This window comes from Candoia aspera, chromosome 2 (assembly GCF_035149785.1).
Source record: "Candoia aspera isolate rCanAsp1 chromosome 2, rCanAsp1.hap2, whole genome shotgun sequence".
Lineage (NCBI taxonomy): Eukaryota > Metazoa > Chordata > Lepidosauria > Squamata > Boidae > Candoia > Candoia aspera.
Genome location: NC_086154.1, coordinates 148,885,331 through 148,906,561, shown reverse-complemented (window position 1 = coordinate 148,906,561; position 21,231 = coordinate 148,885,331). Strand labels below are relative to the sequence as shown.

The 21,231-nt window shown below is 43.5% G+C and overlaps 1 protein-coding gene across 4 annotated transcripts in view; it reads left to right on the top strand.

The window, feature by feature from the left end:
* The window catches only part of PLXNA3 (plexin A3), a 63,250-nt gene that overhangs the window by 33,541 nt on the left and 8,478 nt on the right, over positions 1-21,231 (top strand). For 2 of the 4 annotated variants that reach the window (XM_063294201.1, XM_063294202.1), the window contains exons 11-26: positions 3,076-3,172; positions 4,774-4,964; positions 5,947-6,092; positions 8,291-8,411; positions 8,897-9,033; positions 9,740-9,913; positions 11,237-11,330; positions 12,285-12,524; positions 13,561-13,704; positions 14,593-14,827; positions 16,571-16,713; positions 17,403-17,659; positions 17,927-17,993; positions 18,333-18,479; positions 19,231-19,390; positions 19,540-19,643. In XM_063294201.1, the coding sequence (XP_063150271.1) occupies positions 3,076-3,172; positions 4,774-4,964; positions 5,947-6,092; positions 8,291-8,411; positions 8,897-9,033; positions 9,740-9,913; positions 11,237-11,330; positions 12,285-12,524; positions 13,561-13,704; positions 14,593-14,827; positions 16,571-16,713; positions 17,403-17,659; positions 17,927-17,993; positions 18,333-18,479; positions 19,231-19,390; positions 19,540-19,643 (2,457 nt within the window). Of the gene's footprint in view, positions 1-3,075; positions 3,173-4,773; positions 4,965-5,946; positions 6,093-8,290; positions 8,412-8,896; positions 9,034-9,739; positions 9,914-11,236; positions 11,331-12,284; positions 12,525-13,560; positions 13,705-14,592; positions 14,828-16,570; positions 16,714-17,402; positions 17,660-17,926; positions 17,994-18,332; positions 18,480-19,230; positions 19,391-19,539; positions 19,644-20,642; positions 20,740-21,231 lie in introns of all 4 variants that reach the window. The other 2 variants (XM_063294199.1, XM_063294200.1) reach the window with 2 other exon arrangements.

The window sequence follows — 21,231 nt, the reverse complement described above, 5'->3', positions numbered from 1 at the left end:
GGGGTGCCAGCGAGAATAGAATGCAACAAAAAATTGATCATAGGTCTGATGAAATGCAGAGCAGAGCTCTTTTTGACAGTGATGGCAGCAAACAAAAATGGTTTTTCTGCCACCATTGCTTTTATGCAGAGCCATCCAGGGAGCAATTTTGAAGAGTGGGAAATCTGCTGCACGTAGGTCTCGTGGGTGATTTTAATGAACCATTGAAATTTCTCTGCCAAGCATTTTTCCAATAAAAAAATCATTTTCATCTGCTCTGACTTAGATGCCATTTTGGATATAGTGCAAATACCAAATGTTGGGCTTTTAGATTTAACCTTTAGCAAAAATGTGATGATGCATCTTAATATCTGACCATTTGCAGAAATATTTTGAATGCATCTGTGGAAGAGAACGGTTTTCTCCCCCTTTTTGATTATGCTCCCATTGGGTTGCTTCTTGAGGTTTGGCATTTTCTCTGGGTGACTTCTGTTTCTGCTAATTTTGGTATTTGGCAAACGTCTACCTCACTTCTGCACATTTTATTATAATGAGGTTAGGCTGTCGTTTTTCTGTGGGGTTTTATACACTTCTTCACAGTGACTCATACTTTTCTGCTGTAACTGCTGATGGGGCATTTTCAGGCTAAGGAATGGCAATCAGATGGAGAAAGCTTACATGTCATGCATTTGGGGTTAAATTTTGATCTCCTTGGTGCTTTACAGTAAAGGGGACATAGGCTGGTCTAGTGCCAGGTGTTGAGTGTTGGTGGGAAACTGGCTTATTTCTGGAAGGCAGCCATTTCTATTGCTTTTTGTATACACTACATGGTTAAGAAAATTTCAGAAGTGCTTGGATCTGAAGATTCATCAGTAAATAGTATGAGAACTTGGACTTAGTCCGGATGTGTGTTGAAATATTCAGTGGGGGGGCATGGCAAGCTATTCAAATATGTCAAAATGTTTGGCCAACATACTAACATTCTTTGAATGGCAGGAAGGGTGAAAAGATAGTGTCTGAATATGATTTTGTAAACTTGCCCTTAACTGCAGCTGGGGGATAAATGTCTTCTTTCTTTTTCTCAATAGCTCTCCTTAATAAGTATATCATAGTAATTGTGTCACTCTTTTTTTGCAGTATGCAGTTCTTGTACAGTAATGTAGCTTGGCTTACTCGCTTAAGCTGCTCTCCAATAAACACTTCCTTGTGGTTCATTTGCTCTTGACATACGGAATAGCGAAGGTCTGTGGTAAAATGAATAGTGTCAAATTGCTAGGAATGTGGTACTTCATTTTGCTTCACTTAATGATTCTATAATCTGGGGTAGTGCCATGTGACATTCTGGAGATGATACTTGACAACCAAAGCTGTTTCTTGCATTTCCATCTCCTTAACTGCTTAATGAATATTTTTGCATTTTGATATGTTAATTGGTATTAGAATACTGATGGGATGTAGGATTCTGTTTGCTTTAAGTAAAGATTGAGAGCTCTCCTTTTGCACTGATAGAAATAAATATTAGAGATTTGTTTTTGGCACTTCTTCTGTTTACTTTTAACATGCATTAATAATGTGAGAGAGGATGGATGGACTCTGAAGGGGTTCAGGTGTTTTGGAGACAATGCAGACTAATTCCAGATGACCAGGCATAATAAAAGTGAGTGAGATGCATCAACAAAAAGTCAAAATCAGTTGGTCAAGAATCAAAATTCTGACAGGACTGTATATTGATATACATGCAAAGTACTAGATATACTGAGAAGGGGATATTATATATCTGGAACCTGATCAGCAACTAGTTGTACATGATGAGTGGTTTGAAAGAAGTCTTCCCCACCCCCATGGTGCGTCAGGGCAGACAGTGAGCTGGAGATGGCTTTAGCTCCAGGACACAGTCTGGTATTATCCCTAATATTCATTTAAAGATCCCTGTGTTGGTTGCATTATTGATTTTCAATTAGGGAAAGAAGACAGCAGAGGTTCAGTGTAGATCATATTTAGCAAAATATCAATTGTACATGGTACACCTGCCAAAAATGCTAGAGAATATTGGAGAATGCCAGGAAAGGATTAGAATAATAATGAATTCTCTACTGAGGAACAGCCAGAGCGTTTTAATGTGGACTGTCCAGATGTGTCACTGATAGAATATATATGGTGGGTACCAGGTTCAGATGGTTGGTTTATAACAAGGGGGATGTTTGTTCTGCATAATTTAGGTTTTTTCTTAACTTGCATGGTTATTTTGATATGGTCCACAGGGATGAAGAAACCAGGCTGAAATCATTTTTTGTTTTGGCTGCTAGAGCTCGCTGAGTATCTTCTAGACACAGGAAAAGTTTGCAGCACTCCATCAGTGAATGTGTTGTTTGTAGATCTAACCACCCTGTCTTAGAAAAATGTATTTGATCAGAGGAAGCCATACATTTTCCCATTTTTTTCTTTTTGCGCTATTTCAGCAAAGCTTTTAATTAGGCTACAAAACGAGAGTATTTTTCTATCCAAGCTACTGTTTGTAAAGCATGTCCATTAGGACTCATGAGCGTGAAAGTTTGCTTTTACTTTTCTTCCACTTTCATCCCATCTGTTAATAGCACTGAAAAGGACCATCAGAACAACGCGGGATTGTTGCCTACATAATGTCACCTAGCTGCGTGTGCACTATTTCTGTGACACAGAAACCCTTCTAGTTCTCTTAGCAACTGTGGGTATGTCTCCGTGGAGGCCACCTAACGAGCTAAGGATGCAGGAAGCAGCAGAAATAAAGGAACTGAATAGTGATAAAGAAGTTCACAATGATGAAACAGTTTACTTATTCCCCAATTTAATCAATTACCAAATACTGTAGCTTCTTCTTGTCCATGATCCAGACAAAGAGCAGATCAAAACTTGGCTGACTCAGAGCTGTTCAGGGCTGTGCAGATGGCTGATAGGTGAAGGGGCAATTAAATGTTTGTTCTACTCTGAGGAGGTGTGTTGTATATCCTTTTGTTGCTGTTTTCCCATAGGTATCTCTTCACTGGGTTCCCTATTATAACTGAGCAGCATTCTGACTTTGCATCTTCATAATTTGTGACCCATCTCTTTCCTCCTCAGTACTGGTATGATGGTGAGGAGCTCGGGGAACTCCCTCTGGACTTTGATGTCATTTGGGATGGAGATTTTGCCATTGACAAGCCACCAGGATTCAAAGGTACCAGCTCTGGGTATCAAATGTTTGCATGTGTTAAGTGGACACACAGTTCCTCTTACTTCGTCACTGTAAAGCTGGTACTAATTGATTTTGGTTTACCAGTTCCCTGGGATTAATATTTTGATTATAGACATCCTAATAAAATAATAGCAGAGATTTAACATGTCAGAGCAATTCTGCAAGTCCAGAATGTTCTTCTGTTTAAACCAAAGGCTAAGGTTACTTCCACATGTCATTGTTTCTACACCCCAATCTCTCCAAAGAAGTCTGAAGCAGACCTGCCTATCCTCTTTTCCCTTGCCAATCTTGAAATACCAAAAACACAGTAAGCCCATTAGTGCTGTTTTTTTCAGTTGACCAATAGGAATCTGCAAAACAATCTTCAACTGCTGCCTTACCCAAGCAACTGGAGCAACAGAAAAAAATATTATCTTCTTCCTACCACACAAAAATAAATGAAAGAAATTGCTAGTATCTCCCCTCCCTCTCCCTCTCCCTGTCTCTCTCATTCACACACACTCACACACACACACACACACATACTTTCAGTACATGTTAAATGTGTTGGTTGTTTGGAAAAAATATGAATAGTTGTAACAGGATGAACTGCTTGGCTACCAAGCCATCATTCATCCTATATTAAAAATGCTATGGTGAGGAGTAATGAAGGTGGCACTATAGCAGGTCATCAATTCTGCAACCAAGCACACATCTTAATATAGTGAAGGTGGCAGTTGAAGTGAGGGAGAGGAGGTGATAAGTTCAAAACAGATTGCATACTTTTTAGACTACAGGAATTATAGCAACTACTTCTAGTTTGCTGCTGCCTCCATTTCCTTTTTGGGGAAGTAACCAAAATTTCACCTCTCCCCTTCCTTACAAAAGGGAAAGAAAAAAATAATAATTCCAGCAGCTGCTTAGTGTTTTTCAGCATGTTCCCTGCCAAAGAGAAGGCAGAAATAAAACTCTTGTCAATTTCAGACATGCTGAATCAACTCAGGTGCTGCTAAAAGGATCAGCTGATGGCTGATGCCCATGGAGGAGAGATGATGCAAGCATTTCCTCCAGTAGTTTTACTAATGCAAAAAGAAAAGGTCAATTCTTGAATCACTTTTTGTAATATTTGGATCACTTTGGATTACAGTTTTTGAACTGGAGGTCAGCTGAGCTACTGAATTCAGTCATCTTCGTGGGATCACAGAGGTCTAGAGCAGCTTTCTGTCCTCACATAGAAATATTTTAAACCTTCCCTTCTCCCACCCAGCCACATCAATAAGACACAAATCCATCTCTCTCCCTCTCTCCCCCCACTCGCTATAGTGCTGCTCAAAATGGGCCACTTCATTCTGCTGCACAACTCCAGTTCACCCTGCTGTGGTGAATATCAGCCTGGATGCATTCAAAACACAAGTTGACATGAAAACTGAACATGCTGAAATGTTCACTGTGTCTTCATTATCTTACAAGTTATTCCAGCACCTTCTCTAGTGGGATGAGTACAGCAATTTTATAGGATGATTATCAGAGAGCAGCTGGTGCCAAGGAACCTGAAGATTCTTTATTATTTTATCTCTATTTTTTTTCCTTTCCATTCTCCTTAGCTCTCTTGTACAAGTGTTCAGCCCAGCGCTCTAGCTGTGGGTTGTGCCTCAAATCAGACCCACGTTATGAGTGTGGTTGGTGTGTACCCGAACGTCGTTGTCTTTTGCGCCCTCACTGTCCAGCTTCCCGGCAGAATTGGGTGCCACCTGGTCGGCGTGGGGCCCGTTGTGCCCACCCCCGTATTACACAGGTAAGAAAAAAACCTATCAGCAAATCTTCACATTTTACATCTGTTTTTTGTTTTTTAATATATGCTCTTTAGGAAATATATATCCTAATCTTTCTCAGCCTGGTCTCATTCCTCAGCAAGCATGATTGTTGTATATGTTGACTAGTGAGTGATGGGATTTGTAGTCCAGCATATCTAGCAAATTACAGGACTGGCTTTCCACGTTCTTCAGTTAAAAATCAGGATGATTCATAACTGATTAAAACAATAGAATCATGAATAACACTGTACAAAGATTCCACACAACTCAAAAAATCAGTAAAAGGTGCAACTGTTTCTTTGAACCTATAGCTGTGAATTGGGCAACTTTGCCTTTATATCTTGAAATGTTATGTAGACATGAAATGTAATGGGGAGAACCTAAATATTATGGAAATGTGAGAGTCCATCCAACTTTGCCATCACTTCTGTTCACCGATCGTCACATTTGCACTGGTTCCCTTAAACATAGCTCCCATTTTGTGGTGTACACATTAAATACTTCAAATTTACACATGTTTGGTGTAGTCTTTTAGTGTTTAGGAGGTTACTATAAGCCCAGTTCCACTCTGTTAATGTACATGATGAAAATGGAGTCAGATTATATCAGCCACTTTCTAATTCGGATGACTTGTTTAGGGATGCTTTCAGTATGACTTTTGTGAGTGTCAGAATCTTCTCGTACCTGCATCACCTATCAGCAGAAATTTTGCAAAAGAAAAAAAATCAGAAAGGGAAGTTAAGAAGCATACTGAGGATGCTTCCCTCCACTTGCCTTTTGTGTGCTAAGGTTTCTTATATCAATAAAGTGAAAAATATAGAAAAGGGTACATAGCAAGCCTAGCCAGAGATTCAACTGCCCATGTTCCTGAGGAGCAAAGCCTGCCTTGTCTTTGGGAACTCCTCACTTCCCCCCAGCAAATATTTTTCCTGCTCTCCCTGTTTCATCTCCTTCTTTCTGCAGGTATTGCCACTGACTGGCCCCAAGGAAGGTGGGACTCGGGTGACAGTTTGGGGTGAGAACCTGGGGCTTCATTTCTATGAGGTCGGTGTACGGGTGGCAGGTGTCCGGTGTAGCTCTCTCCCCGCGGAATACATCAGCGCCGAGAGGTAGGTGAAGAGTGGGTGAAAATAAAAAGTGGGTAGAGTAGAACCTGGGATCAGTCTAAGAACAGAACAAGGAAATCCAGACAGGAACAAAAAGACTAGGAAGAGGCTGTGTCAGCTGTCTGTAGGATCTGCTTTACTGTGTCTGTGCAGTCTATCAGAACCATTTCATGGGCCCGGTGGTTAAAATAGGGAGCCTGTTCTTCAGATGGATTGAACCTGACTTCATTCTAATAATAACAGTGGCACGCATGAAAAATCTCTTGCGTCCCATTTCCTCTTTCGGTGTTCTTCATTCTGCCAAAGAGTGCTTTCTATGCAGACTGCGAACATCTACTCCTGGATATTGTCTTTCAGCTTCTTCACTGCAGCCGAGCCTGAAGGCTGTTAGCATGGATTGCTTTGTTCCTGGATGTCACGTAGTGCCCTTTGGTTAACATTTCATAAGTACCTGTTGCAGCCACTACCACAAAATAGGCTGAGAAATATTGGAACATTGAGCCTACTGGTAATAGATTGCATTTAGTGTTTCTAGTACTTCAGTTTGTGTACAGCACTTTATGGATGTTTTCTTCAGGCCAAACAGTCCTGCATGTACAATTTCCCTGAGCTTTTTGTTTTTTTTTCCAAACAAGAATTGACTTGGAGGGATCAAATTTGAAGTTAAGTGCTGGGTGGAGAACTTAATATGTTCTTTGCCCTTAAATTTTCTCCTCAGAATTCCCCTACCCCCCACCCCTTTGCAGTTTTGCTCTTGCTTTACATTTGAAAACCAATGTGCAAAAAGTTAGGGTGTGTTAAGCACATCTATCTGTAATACCGTTTTTGCCCTCAGTGAGCCTTATAACAGCGCTGGGAAGGACAGGTTGGTTTTATTACCTTAAATGATGTGGGAAGAGGCTGCTGGACCCGCCCAGCCATGCAGTATGATCAAACCTATCTGAAGCAGGCAAGATCATGATGAGTAGATGGTAGGAATTACACCAACTCATTGTCCTTTTACGGAGTGGGAACACTGTTTGTGTTCTGCTTCACCCAGCTAAACAACTGAGGCTAGAACCAGGAGGAGGGTGATTGAGACCGTGTCTGTGATCTGAGTACGCCTCCTTTGCTCTTCCCTTCTTAACGTGTGCAAGAGGAAGCCTCAGTATGCCTTGGCTTAATAAGCAAAGGTACAATCCTTTGAACCCAGGGAATGGCTTCTTACTCACCTGTTCCTCTTCACAGTTTATCTGCAGCATCTTTGGAAGGACCCGATTTAATTCCTTGATTTTTTTTTCTATGACTGTCACATCTTCAGCCTCAGTGTTTGTTTGGGGAGTCAGTCCTTGAAATGCAAGAGGTACTCTTCCTCCCCTCTTGCTAGCTGGAGGGAGGAGATGCAGATAAAGGAGAGAAAGAAAGAGACACACACACAGTGCTCAAATGACTGAATTATGGCATTTGGGGGACTTTGAGTTAATAGAAAAAGGAATGGTTTCCTCCTGCTTCCATTTACATCCTTTGTTTTGAAAAACAAACCAAGGTGTAACACTGAAAACTGGCTATTTTGCTATCACAGTTTGGCATGCTAGGAAACACAACTGGGATTCTGAGGGGCTGCTCGCGTCCTGTCAGTCCTGGATTGTCCCTTGCTGCTCTACAGCACATGTACTTTGCCCTCCCTCCTGAGTCTGCCGTCTGGAGGGACCCTCTCCTGCAGCCTACACCTCATAGCCGGAACCCCTTCAGCTCCCTCTGGGCAAAAGGGTAACAGGCAGGGTGCCATCCCATCTACCCACCCTCATAGACAGGCCTTTGAGGTCTCCTTCTTTGTGCCAACCTCTGACTGAGTTGATTGAGCAGCATGGTAAGTCCAGCTGAGAGTACTCCTGGCATCCTCTTTCTGGGCCATTGATGCCAAAGGGTACACTATACCCCCTGCTAATGGTAACCGTGCCAACTCTTCCCACGTCCCCCACAACATTAAGAGAGAACTCCTAGGCAGGGGTGTGAGGCAGATGGAGACTTATGAAAGCCACTCTGGGGCAAACCGGGTCTCAAGCATGTCCAGTCTGAGGCTGTGAAAAGAGAGTAAAGGCCTGCTCAAAAGGGTTGCCCCTTCTGATAGAAGGAGGGTGGGGTGGAGAGGGGCTTATGGTAAAGGGGGGCTGGGTGCGTGGGCCTGGGCTCTCCTGACAGGGCTCACCCCTTTCCCTCAGGCTGGTGTGCGAACTTGAGCCGTCGCTTTTGCCAGATCCTCCCCCAGGCCCCGTGGAGCTCTGCGTAGGGGACTGCAGTGCTGACTACCGGACCCAGTCGGATACCCCTTTCACCTTTGTGGTAAGCCATTTTATAGGCTAAAGCAGCCTATCTCAACCTTTTGACCCCGGAGGAACCCTTGAAATATTTTTCAGGCCTTGGGGAACCCCTGCACATTCAGGCTCAAATATAGGCCAGAAGTTACCAAATTATTATGTGTGTTTCATGTGTAGGCCTGTATATATGCATTATCAGTGTTCTTAAACTAGAAATAAAGAATGAAATTTGAAATAATTTTTTAAATAAATCGTGATCTCCCAGGGAACCCCTAGTGACTGCTCGTGGAACCCCAGGGTTCTGTGGAACCCTGGTTGAGAGATCCTGGGCTAGGGTCATTATTTGGTACCAATTATAGAAGTCCTGGATAGTTTAGAATGCAAGCAACGGCTCCCAGGGGGTTCTAGAGTGGGCTTTGCTCAGGAGGTAGGTTGATTTAGTTGGAGAAGGCGGGATGTTTTGAGGTGTCTCTCAGCAGGCAATTCATTACTGATGTTTGTCCCCTGTAGACCCCCAGCTTTTTTGGGGTGGACCCAGAACGAGGTCCCACCTCAGGTGGGACAAAGATCAGCCTCCTAGGAAACCATCTGGATGCTGGGAGCAATGTCACAGTTGCGGTTCGGGGAGCACCATGTCGACTAATCAGGTACCATTCAGGTTTCAATAGGAGGGGTGGATTTTCTTGATCACACTGGAAAAAAAGAAGAGATTACAATGTTACCTTGCAGTGCCTGGGTTAGCATTGTGCTAAGTATAATGTGGCTTATGTGTTTTTGGTTTAATGTGATGTGTGAAATCCAGACACAGGTTTGCAGACCATGGTTTATGGGCAACTATGTTGTATGAATTATGGCACTATGGCTTATTCAACAAGCCATAATTTAGCAGACTGTATGACCCAGCTGTATTGTTACCGGTGCTAGTCAATCAGGCCTGTAATTTTAAACATAAAGTCATACTAGCTAAGGATTATGGAAACTGAAGTCCAATATATCAAGAAAGCACAGTGAGAAAATCTACTCTGGGCCACTTAACATTCATAGAAGTTGGTCTCCTTGGAGAACAAATGGTCTAAGAGTCAGTGTGGCATCATAGGAAAAGCACTAAATTGGGGAGGCCCAGATGCAAACCCTGTTCAGCCATGAAGCTCTGGGTGCTCTGATTAAGTATTGTCTAAGTGGGAGGGGAAATAGAGATCCAACTGGTGTGAAATGGGGACTGGTGACAGTGGAGCCTATGTACTGTTGGACAAAGTGTGAGATGCAGGGAGACCATAATTCTACAGCCTTACGGGAGGAGGCTATTATTAGGAGCAACGACCATAACACTCCCTTCTTTCTTACCCTCCCAAGGCGTAGTGCAGGGGAGATTGTCTGCCTGTCTCCCCCCTCGGCGTTAGGCCCAGGCCCAGCCAATCTCAGTCTTCGCATTGACCGTGCCAACATCAGCACGAACGGGACTGTCTCCTTCCGCTACAGTCCCGACCCAGTGGTCACAGCAGTAGAGCCTGCTTGGAGTATTGCAAAGTAAGTGACAAGCCTCTAACAGTCCTTTGTGGTAGTGCTGTGAGAACTTTAGCACATTGCCTCAGGGAGATCGTTCTTTCCAGGGTCTGGTCCTTGGGTTTCAAATGAGGGCAGCTGAATAAATAGGGTTCTCTTCTGGGGAGTTTTGCAACAGCTTCTAGAGCACTTAGCAGACTCTGGCTGATCTTGGACAGAGCTAAGCAGGGCCAGACTTGGATGGAGCGCCACTAGGAAATTCCTGGTTGTCGGCTAGACTGGGAAGTCAAAACTATCACAGAAAAAGACATTGGCAATCCATTTCTGTAGTGCTGGAACAAAAGCAACATGGGCATATCCACACAGCTACCAGGAGTCAAACCTGATCTGAAGGAGTCCTTTGGGTTTTATTTCTGCTTTAGAAACTTGATGACGTCTTGCATCTCCTTCCACTCCAGGGCTATTGGAAGGACACAGATGCGCTCCCCATCCTGAAGATATATTTCACCTAGAAAAATGACTCTTGGTGTTTATTTGCCATCGATCTCCTGCTTCACCTACTCTTTTGGGGTGATATGGAAATATTATATATTTAGTTATGTCTTCCAGCTTCTTTCATTGGAGTAAATGTCTCACACCTACAGTGATACAGATGGATACACATATACACACATATATTGTTTGTCTGTACATGCATGCAGACATATGTACAGACATGTATACACTTGTGCACAGAGGTATCTTATTCCAAATGCAAGGCATGGTGTTGCAAATGCAGAAAATGATATCCCAGTATTATAGATGCACATTGCAATTTACAGAAGCTGGAAAAAAATAATACTTTGCAAATAGTAAGGACATCTATTGAGTTGAAAAATATGAATCTTTTTGTATTTTATATAATAGAGATGCACAGTAGACAGGCCTATGTGTGCCTGGGCATACACAACTGACTTTTGGAATGTAACATTCTTATTTTTCACATCACCTAAAAATCTGAACTTTCAAAGACAGCCGTACATTCTGGAGAAAATTGAATTATGAAATGGAGGAAACAGACAAATATTGAGAATCTTTCTTCATGATCAGTTTATTAGAGGCAAACTTCCTTTACCCATTTGTTTTGGACTGTATTTATGCCCTTCCAAGTATAGTTTGCATTCTAGATCCGAGTGCTTCCTTGGTCCCATTATTATGGGAGTACCCCTACTATGGTGCCATCATGAGAATGGGGACTAGCTGGCCTGGCGCATTCTGGAAATGCTAAGTCTCTCTTCTCTGACTAAGTTTTCTCTTTAGTGTTTGCAGACCAAAACCATGGTATCTTTTCTGCCCCTCTATTTGCAGTGGTAGCACCAGCCTCACAGTGAGTGGGACCCACCTTTTGACAATTCAAGAACCACGGATTCGAGCTGCTTATGGCGGGATAGAAACTATCAATGTGAGTCTTCTGTGGCAGATGAAAACCTAGTGGAATCTGAGCTTAGATCTTTGCATAAGGAACAAAGATAGAACAAGAGAGGCCTTTTCCAGAAATAGATTAATTTGTTGGTGGTGGGGGGGCAAGTTGCAGAGTCCACGGTTATCACACTATTCCAAGGCTCAGTGTGACATCAGACCATATTGCAGCACTGGGCATTTTGTGCTCCTGGGTTTATATGCAACCCACTGCAGTTAAAATTAAAATTAACCTAGGCAGTCACTGGGTAGAAAGAGGGTGAAGGGAGACAGGATGGCCCACAGCCTGCCTTCTCATTTTGTAGCCTCCGATAGATTATTCCTAAGTGAAAATGGCCTTGACCAAAAATTATTACCTGCCCATGTCATATATTTGGGATTCCCTTGAAGGACAGATAGGAAGTAAAAATGACAAGATCTAAAAATAAGATTGCTTTCTTCAAGTGACCCGAGAGAAAAAGAATATATCTCAAAGATACAATTGGGAGTGGGGCAGAGAATGTGGTGGCTTCCCTTAGGATCTAACTGATTGTGATGAGATTCATGTGGCATGGATCCTGCTAAAGTATTGAATGGTACATGGGTCCTGGTAAAGTCTAAATCGTATACATTCAGAAGGCCATCCACCATATGATTTCTTGTTCATGGATTCCTGCTTCTGTAAGTAAATGTTGTTCTTAAATGTGTTTCAAATCCAAAATGCATAGAGGATGCCCAGAGCATTGGACTGCTGGGAACAGCCCTCCCTTCCAAGTCCTTGAAAATAGTTGAGAGCTAAGAGGAAAGCAAAGACCCAAGCTGAAGAGAAGACTATTTTTTTTTTTGCCTAAGAATGGGCATCAGGATGAGGGCTGTTCTTAGAAGTCCAGGGCTAGTCGGGCTGATGGATGCCCTTGATGGGGCTTGTGTTGCTTTTTTCTGGTTTGCCTCCCTGCAGAGTTGCCAGGTGCTAAATGACTCCATAATGTTGTGCAAGGCCCCGGGCATTATCCCTAGGGAGCAAGCACTGCCCCTTGGAGGTGCTCACCCTGATGAATTTGGCTTCCTCTTGGATGATGTGGCTGCCACCCGTACCCTGAACCGCTCCGCTTTTACATACTACCCAGACCCCACCTTTGAGACATTTGGGCCCAGCGGTATACTGGAAATTAAACCTGGATCCCACGTTGTCCTCAAGGTATTGAAGTAGCTTGTGTTGGGGCTTTGAAAATGTAATTGTAATGAATTTCCCAGTATTTTTTAAAAAATGAGTCTACCTAGAGCCTGCTTCCTGGAAGCCAAGCTCATGACAGATGATTTTCTGCAACATTATATGCACTTAATCCTTTTGGTCAGAGATAAGCTGACCCAGAAGAACAGAGGGCCAGTGTGCTAGTATGGCAAGCGTGCCTTTTTGAGACTGAGCCACGCAAATGGAAAATTTGATCAGGAGTTTGGGTTTTAATGTTCTGAGTATCTCGTATGTGACTTCTTCCCTTCTGTGTAATGATACTTTTAGGCCTTGGGCTACATAAAAAGTCATGAATATATAAAGGCATTTTTGGAAAAAAATTAGAATCTGGTACAAGGTGACCTAAAGAATATTCTAAGAATCAGGGACTCAGCTCTAATTCTTTGTCTTTCTCCATGAGTAAGATAATTGTGGAAAATATGCAATTGCATTCAAGTTATCCTTTGGATATATTATCTTAGTTGCAGAGAATGCAGCATTTATTGACACTGAGCTGATTGCCCTTTGCACAGAAAATTATTTTAGAACAGAATATCTATGGAAAGATAAGGCTTGCCATACAGGGCAAGAGATGTTGCCCAGTATGTCTCTGACTTACCAAGTCAGAAGGACAAGAAACCCCAGCACTATTTTATCCTACTGTTTAGTCTCCTGAATGGCTTATAATCCATTTTTTAAAAAGTGCCTGATCGTAGGCTACCAACGAAAAAATATAGCATAGTAGGAAAACAGGATGCCAGGGTGGGGGTGTGGATACAACTTCAGGCACTAATTTGTAAATATTCTTAAAATTAGCCCCCAAGATACAGTTTCATGGAGAGGAGGAGGGTGTTGATACTGTCTTTCAGCAGGGATGATAAAACAGTCCTGTTCTCCTTTAGTCTCTCCCCCTAGTCTCTCAGTGACTCCCAAATATTAAGTTAGCTCCCAAATCTAAACTTAGGGTGGTATGAATGAATAATCCCTCTATTTTTCCTCTCAGGGCCGGAATCTGATCCCTGCAGTATCTGGCAGTACGCGACTCAACTACACAGTGCTGATTGGTGGAGAACCTTGCACCCTGACTGTCTCAGAAACCCAATTGTTGTGTGATTCGCCAAGCCAAACTGGAGAGCAGCCAGTCATGGTACACCTGATCTGGGGGTGGGGCCAAGTAAGGGGCTTCAGTGGCTTGGGCCATTCTCCCCCATTCTGGGAAGTATCATTAATGTCATGGGCAGATCAGAACTTGTCCATTTGGTGGCAGTTTACAAGTCTTAGTACAGGTAGTCCTTGCTTAGCGACCACAATTGGGATCGGCAACTCTGTTGTTAAGCACCACGGTTGCTAAGTGCAAAATCATGTGACTGTGACTTGTGATTTTACTTCTGCATTCTTCATTAACTCTCCTTGTTGGAGGCTGTTTGTGAAGCGCACAAATAGCGATCATGTGACCGTGGGACACTGAGACAGTCATAAATGCAAAGGCTGGTCGCAAAGCTGTTTTTTTTTTACACTGCCATAACTTCAGATGGCGAGAACTACCTATATGACATTTTGTAAACCTGAGAAATCTCTTGGGAAAGAAAAGTCCCTAAGTTTTTCCCAAAGACATGTAGCTTAGGTTCCAGATTGACACAAGGGAGTTCGGTCATGTCCACCGCTGTCAAATAAACACAAACGCAAACAAATCTCCAGCCACAAACTCACATCTGTGCAATGTTGTACTTGAAACATTTAGATGTGGAGATGATGCAGTGCTCCATAAGGTAGTCCCTTCTCCGATATGAGCAGCCAATAACAGTCATCAGGGAACTTGAGGTACTCACTTAAACTGTGGGTATTGAGTCCTGAACTGGTTGCTGGTTGAAAGATGAAGGATGAATAAGCAATGAAGACTCAATAACCCACTTGTGGGATTCAGAGGGTATCTCACTGCCAACTGTTAGAAATTGAAGCACATAAACGGGTCCTTGGTCCTATCCAGTAAGATGATTCTCATGGAAAGTTGAATATTGCCCTCCTTTCCTTGCAGATCCTGGTGGGAGGTCTGTCATTCTCTCCAGGCACCCTCCACATCTATCCTGAGGCAGCCTTGCCTTTGCCAGCTCTTGTTGGCTTAGGGGCAGGAGGAAGCCTCCTTCTGGGGGCTATCATTGGGGTGCTGGTAGCCTATAAACGGAAGACACGAGATGCGGATCGTACTCTGAAGCGCCTACAGCTGCAGATGGACAACCTAGAGTCACGGGTAGCTCTGGAGTGCAAGGAAGGTACTGAGGGGAGTGGAAGTTGAAGGAAACACAATAAAACTGTTGAGAAGTGGTCAGAGAAAGAGGGAAGGGCCTTGTCTTTGTTTCCAAGGCTGGAGCATTTCATCAATGTCTCTGTTGGCATACAGCCCTGACTGGCGTCATATTCATAGATGCAGTTCACATGCATCATAGTAAATAGTCTAGGATGTTTCCCAGCTCCTTATAACACAGAGGCTTATCCTCCAGCTAGTTTTGTTTGATTCTTGTGGAGGGACCCTTTGTTTTTTCCATTCCCACGTTAAAATGTATTTCATGCACCCACAAGGTCCTGGAAGAATTCTGAACATTTCATTCCATCTTCAGCTCTCCCAAGAGTTAAACTTCAGCAGGGGAGGGGGAGAGAGGCGCCTTGACTTCCATGCGCATGCATATGCAGCAGACCAAGCGTACCAGAGGTGACTCACACATTGGACAAATCGAAGCCAATATCCTTTTCTCTGCAGTGTGGCAGTCACTAACAGAAGTGAACAGTCCACAAAACTAGACAGTAGGCAAAATGCAGCAGGTATGACTCACAAAGTGAACACAGACAAGCCAATATATTTTTCTTTGCCGTGTGGCAGTGCTTTTACCTTTACTTCACTAGCAAAATCTGCCACACTCTACTATGCAATTGCATATAGTCCTTTAAATTGGCTTTGATGATACCAAGAGATAAATGGTCCGATGTCGCCTTGAATTTTTTCCCTGAAAATCATGGCGGGGGGGCAGGGTCAGTGGGAAGGTTCTGCTTAGACAAAATCTCTATCTAGCACAATTTAAATTTGTAAAAAGAAAAACAGACATGGCTGTGTTGTAAATTTGCATGGAAAAATAAAAATGTGTATTTTGGAGGGAAAAAGCACATACTGAAAAGCAGAATGCCAATGGTAGTAGTTTATTTTCATGCCTCACACATACGAGCCCAGGCGCGCACGCACACATGCATGCTGTCCCAAGAGAACATCTTACCAGACTAACCCAAGGTACTTGACTGCCTGAGGGAGTGCATCAAATGGCATTCTCACTTCAGATGCATAGTATCCAAGGCCAACTGTTAGACAGCCTGAGGCAGAAGATCCCACAAGCCTCTTTATACCCCTCCTTGGCAGGGAAAAATACACTAATAATTTCTTTAAAAGACACCACAATTGGTCTGAGGCAGCTCTTCCTAATGATGAGGCTCCATTTTCAGCCCAGAATGTTTTGGAGTAGAGGAAGAGCAAGCAGAGAAGAGACTGTGAGGAATATTATATGCATGAGCCATTATTCGAGTCTGAAATGGTAGAAGGTGTACCTGAGCCAGCCTAATGTGCATAGAGGAAGGATGGTAGTTTCAGAGATGTGACTGGTTGCAGTTGCCATGTGGTCTCAAGGGAGAAATGAAGCCTGAGAATTTATATTCTTTTACAAGAAGTCTCGATTAGGCCAAAGCAGCTTAGCATATGCCTGTTACATGTAACCGTGAGTTGCCAAAATATGCATATACAATTATTAAGTATGATGATCTACAGTCTTTGCTGTGTGGAACATACCTGTTCATTTTTGCTGCATCTGAATCAAGCCTGATTTGAAGAGGCAGGGCTACTGAAGGTCAAGGGTGGTGTGGTGGTTAATTCTTTGGCTCCTTTAGTGTCAAAAGCTGGTTGAGGGGCAGAGTGGAGAGGATCAGCCCACCCTGCACATAGCTCAACACTTTTAACAGTCTTCTACCTTCTTCAGCTTTTGCTGAGTTGCAGACAGATATTAACGAGCTGACAAACAACATGGATGGAGTGAAGATCCCTTTCCTGGACTATCGGACATATGCAAGGCGCGTGCTCTTTCCAGGGGTGGATGATCACCCGGCGCTGCAAGAAACCAGTGTGAGTGCATGATATGGAGGAGGAGACCTGGGTGATGTGGTTTCCCTTAATATTTGTCTTAACTATAATATTAAGTTGGGGATAAACTGAGCTATAGGGAATCGGCTTATCCTGAGGTACACTGAGGACTTTACATTTCAATATCTCTGGTATTGTCTTGTGAACTTGTCTGTTCAGATGCTTGTTCCTGAACTCATTGGGGCTGATTCTGCTCCTGATATGATGGATCTAGGATTTCCTGCTTTTCATAGACCAGCACAGAGACCCCCCTAGTTTGTAGATAATAGCTATCAAGCTGAATTTCTTATTGATTGTCATTTCCACTCTTGTTAGGACTACAAAGGCTGTGTTCAAAAGCAATATACTTAATAGTACTAAAGGATGGAGGCAAACAGGGGAAAGCTACCATATTACAACCTATCTCTCAACCTATCTATCATCTATCTATTGATAGATTGATCACAGGGCTACTAGAAATGAAGCAGTCTGATCCAGCAAGGCAGTCTGCATGTTCCAAAGTTCATAGAGGTGGAACAGGGGTGTGAGGTCATATAAAAATACTTTCCCAGTTGTGAGCAACATCTAGCCTATGGCATGTGGAAAGCTACAAGGAATATTTTGTCATTGCCCATGCTAGCCATGTTGCCATATTGGCTTAGGGAGGGGTTTCTGTTTTCTTGCCTCTGCAGACACCACCAAGCACAGAGAAAGGGCTCCGTCTCTTTGGGCAGTTGCTGCACACTCGGCCTTTCCTGCTGACCTTCATCCACACCCTGGAAGGCCAGCGAGGTTTCTCCATGCGAGATAGAGGTGCTGTTGCTTCTCTGACGATGGTGGCCCTGCAGGGCAGGCTTGACTATGCTACTGGGGTGCTGAAGCAGCTGCTGGCTGACCTCATTGAGAAGAATCTGCAGAACCGTGCCCACCCCAAGCTGTTGCTCCGTCGGTGCGAGACCTTCTTTGATTCCCACATCCCTCTCCTCCTGGTCCCATTAAATGCTGCTCTTTAATACTTAAACTGGCAGCAAGAATGAACAGTGCATGAGTCTGTATTATCAACCATATTCTTGGGATAGTCAGAACACAAGTTTCAGATACAGTGATAGAGGTGTGGAGAGATCAGATTCTTTATTCCTCTTCACAAAACACTACTGCAGGCATAAAGAACTTCTTCCATCTCAAGCAACGGTGCTCTGTCTCTCTCTTGTTCCAGGACAGAGTCAGTGGCTGAAAAAATGTTGACCAATTGGTTTACTTTTCTGCTGCATAGGTTCCTCAAGGTAAGAGTACCTGAAAACTGGGTTCATGGACCTTTGAGTCCTCAGACTTATTCTGTTACAACCCTGGAATCATTAACCACATCAATTTAATGGTAGCCTCTGCCCAGTGGGACATAGGGAAATTTGAGAGAAAATTCTGGGTGTTGGGGAAGCAGCTGCTATTCAGTGGTAGAACATATGCCTTGAATGTGGAAGACCTTAATCCTTGGGGCTTCCCTTAAAAAAGAACAGAAAGAGCTGATGAGAATAGAAAATGTAGCACTAGGTGTACAAATGATCCAACTTGCTGTATGCAGATTCCTAGGTTTCCTGCTTCAAGTTTGTCGCTTCCTTCCCTAGGAATGTGCTGGGGAGCCACTATTCATGCTGTTCTGTGCTATCAAGCAGCAGATGGAGAAAGGCCCAATAGATGCCATCACAGGCGAGGCGCGCTACTCGTTGAGCGAGGACAAGCTCATTCGCCAGCAGATTGATTACAAGACCTTGGTGAGCTTAGGGGGTGGCAACAGAGGCATTTTGCTGTCTTGCAGCCCAGGAGCCAACCACATATTCCACTTCAGCATTGCTATATGTGTAAGAAGGGGCTTGCTACCTAAGTCATTCTAGCTTGCAATCCTGCTTGAAGGAATCTGTGCCACCAGATTAAGTATTCTCATTTTGTAACAATTGGAAACCTTCCTAAGTGGGTTGCTTACTTAATTTCAAAATGGGGGACCAGCCTAGAGGAAGCAGAGCTGTGGATAGAGCTGGGAATTATGGGTGATGTACCATGAGCAATTACATTGTGTAAAATACCATAAAGCTACAGAGAATTGGGATTTGACTGGTGTTCTGCAGGGTGCTTCATGCTGGCTGTAGCTAAGGTAGAGACAACAAGTGCTTCTTACAGACAAATGGTTGGGAGGACAGAACAGGCTCTTTAACAAAGTGACAGAGTATTTTGCCCTTCTGTTAACAGGCCTCCTCTGTTTTCAGTTTCACAAACACCAAATGCAGTTCTGTTCCCTAAATCCATATTTGGCAGCAGTAGAATTTTTAAAACACTGAACTTCTCAGACCTACATTCGGAGCTGCATTAAAATGCAGAGGCCTGAATGTGTAATGGCTATTTTCCCTTCGCTATTGAAGCTGGGAGAAGTGGGATAGTTACTCCTCATTCCAGATCCCAGATCTGTGGGTGTGCATAAATGTGTATCTTTTCTATGCTATAAATGAGCAGTTTTATTTTCCCTGCTAGACATTATTATGTACCCCTCCTGAGCCACCTGGGGGACCTGCAGTGCCTGTCAAAGTATTAAACTGTGACTCGGTGACACAAGTGAAGGAGAAGCTGCTGGATGCCGTATATCGAGGGGTACCCTATTCGCAACGCCCGCGAGCTGAGGACATGGAGCTAGGTATGAAGACAGGAATGTGGCAGAAAGCAGGTGGGGTTCTGAGCGTGGAATGGACCTGGGTAATCAGCCACTGGCTTAAATTGTAGCTAAATAGGAAGAGAGAATAATAAAGCCAACTGTCTTCCCATTGGTCTTCTGGTTTATCCCAGAGTGGTGTCAGGGTGCTGGGGGCCGGACCATCTTGCAGGATGAAGATGCCACAAGTAAAATTGAGGGAGACTGGAAACGGCTCAACACATTGGGACATTATCAGGTATTTGCCTTCCTTACCCATTTTTGGGCTAAATTAACTATCTTAATACGCATGCTGCAGTTTGAGACTGTCGCAAAACTAAAAACCTCAGTGGTGTATGTGAGTGTACAGTTTTAGGTTTCTTTTCAAGTTCTGAGTAGCTTGTATTATAGTAGTCATTGCCAGCAGCCAGCACTTTATGAAGACTCCTTTGGTCACCACTAGAGTAGAACCATTGGGATCAAGAGGGGGAAGCTGAGCCTTTATGAGTAAAGACCACAGAATGGCACTTGGCTCTGGAGTAAGGTTTACCTCAAGGTGTTACCCTTAGTAGTCTTCAGATGCCTCAGAGATCATCTTCATGCTGGGGGTTTGTTCTTCCATATTTCCTTAGAAGTTAGTGTAACAGAGAAGTGCTAAGTTATGAACGAAGAAGCCTCCGGTTCAGCTTTTGGCTCCATCATAAACGTGATCAGAGGGCTTTGGCCAAACTAGCGTTCTCTTAGCCTCTCTTAGCGAGTGCATGGATACTGTGATGAGAGAAAGTTAGCGATCTCTTTAGAACTATCTGCAGTCCTGCAGGACTGTCACCTACAATGTCATCTGAGTCCTAGTAGTAGATAAAGATACTGTGGTTAAACAAACAACAGCCAAGACGAAGCTCCGATCACATTGTGCAGGTCACAGTATTTATTGACAACTATTATTTATTGACAACTATTGGCATGCTGTGCATTCTCTTGATTTCATGATTACAGATAGTTCTTAAAAGTTCACAAAATTTCTCTCACCACTGAACATTTACTCTGGTATGTGAGTAATGATTCTGCTACAGAGTTAAGAATGACTGCAAAATGCATTGAAAATTTGAATTGTGCTATATTAATGCTAAGTATTATTAATGTTATTAATGGGGCAACATTCTTCTTTCTTCTCTTCCCCCGCCCCCCAAATCCATCTTATCTTTAAACCCACCTTTTCCCCCTTCCACTCCTGCCATCCCTGCAATTTAACATGCAGGTAACAGATGGCTCTACGGTGGCCTTGGTTCCTAGGCAGGCATCAGGCTACAATATTGCAAGCTCCTTCACTTTCACCCATTCGCTGAGTCGCTATGGTAAGGAATGGCACCTCCCCACCCCCCCGATCTTCACCACCACAGAGATGCATGTCTGCCCTGAATGACTTGCATACCCTGAATTTCTCTCCAACAGTGTAACATAACATTGCAAAGAAATGCTTAATCCAGCTCAGGTCTGGAGGTACCATCTCTAAAGTATAGCAAGGCTGCCTGTGAGTTATATGTTGCCTGGACCTCTGCCAAAGTGGCATCTGTGGTGGGTTTCCCCTGTCAAAGCACTCTTGGAAAAGATTATCCGTGTTTTCAAAAGATGCCCAGGCAAGGGAAGAGTCCGTTTTTCTTGCCCAGGGAGGAAGAAAGCAGCATGGGTAACAGAGGGAGGGATGGAATATGGGTGTAGATGGCCTCACTCAGAGTGGAGTTTTCAGCAGGTTCCCAAGGGAATGTGGCCACCTCCATTAAGATTTAAGCGGATGGATAGAGACCAGGACTATGCAGAGATCCAGATTCAAATATTGCTTGGGGGTA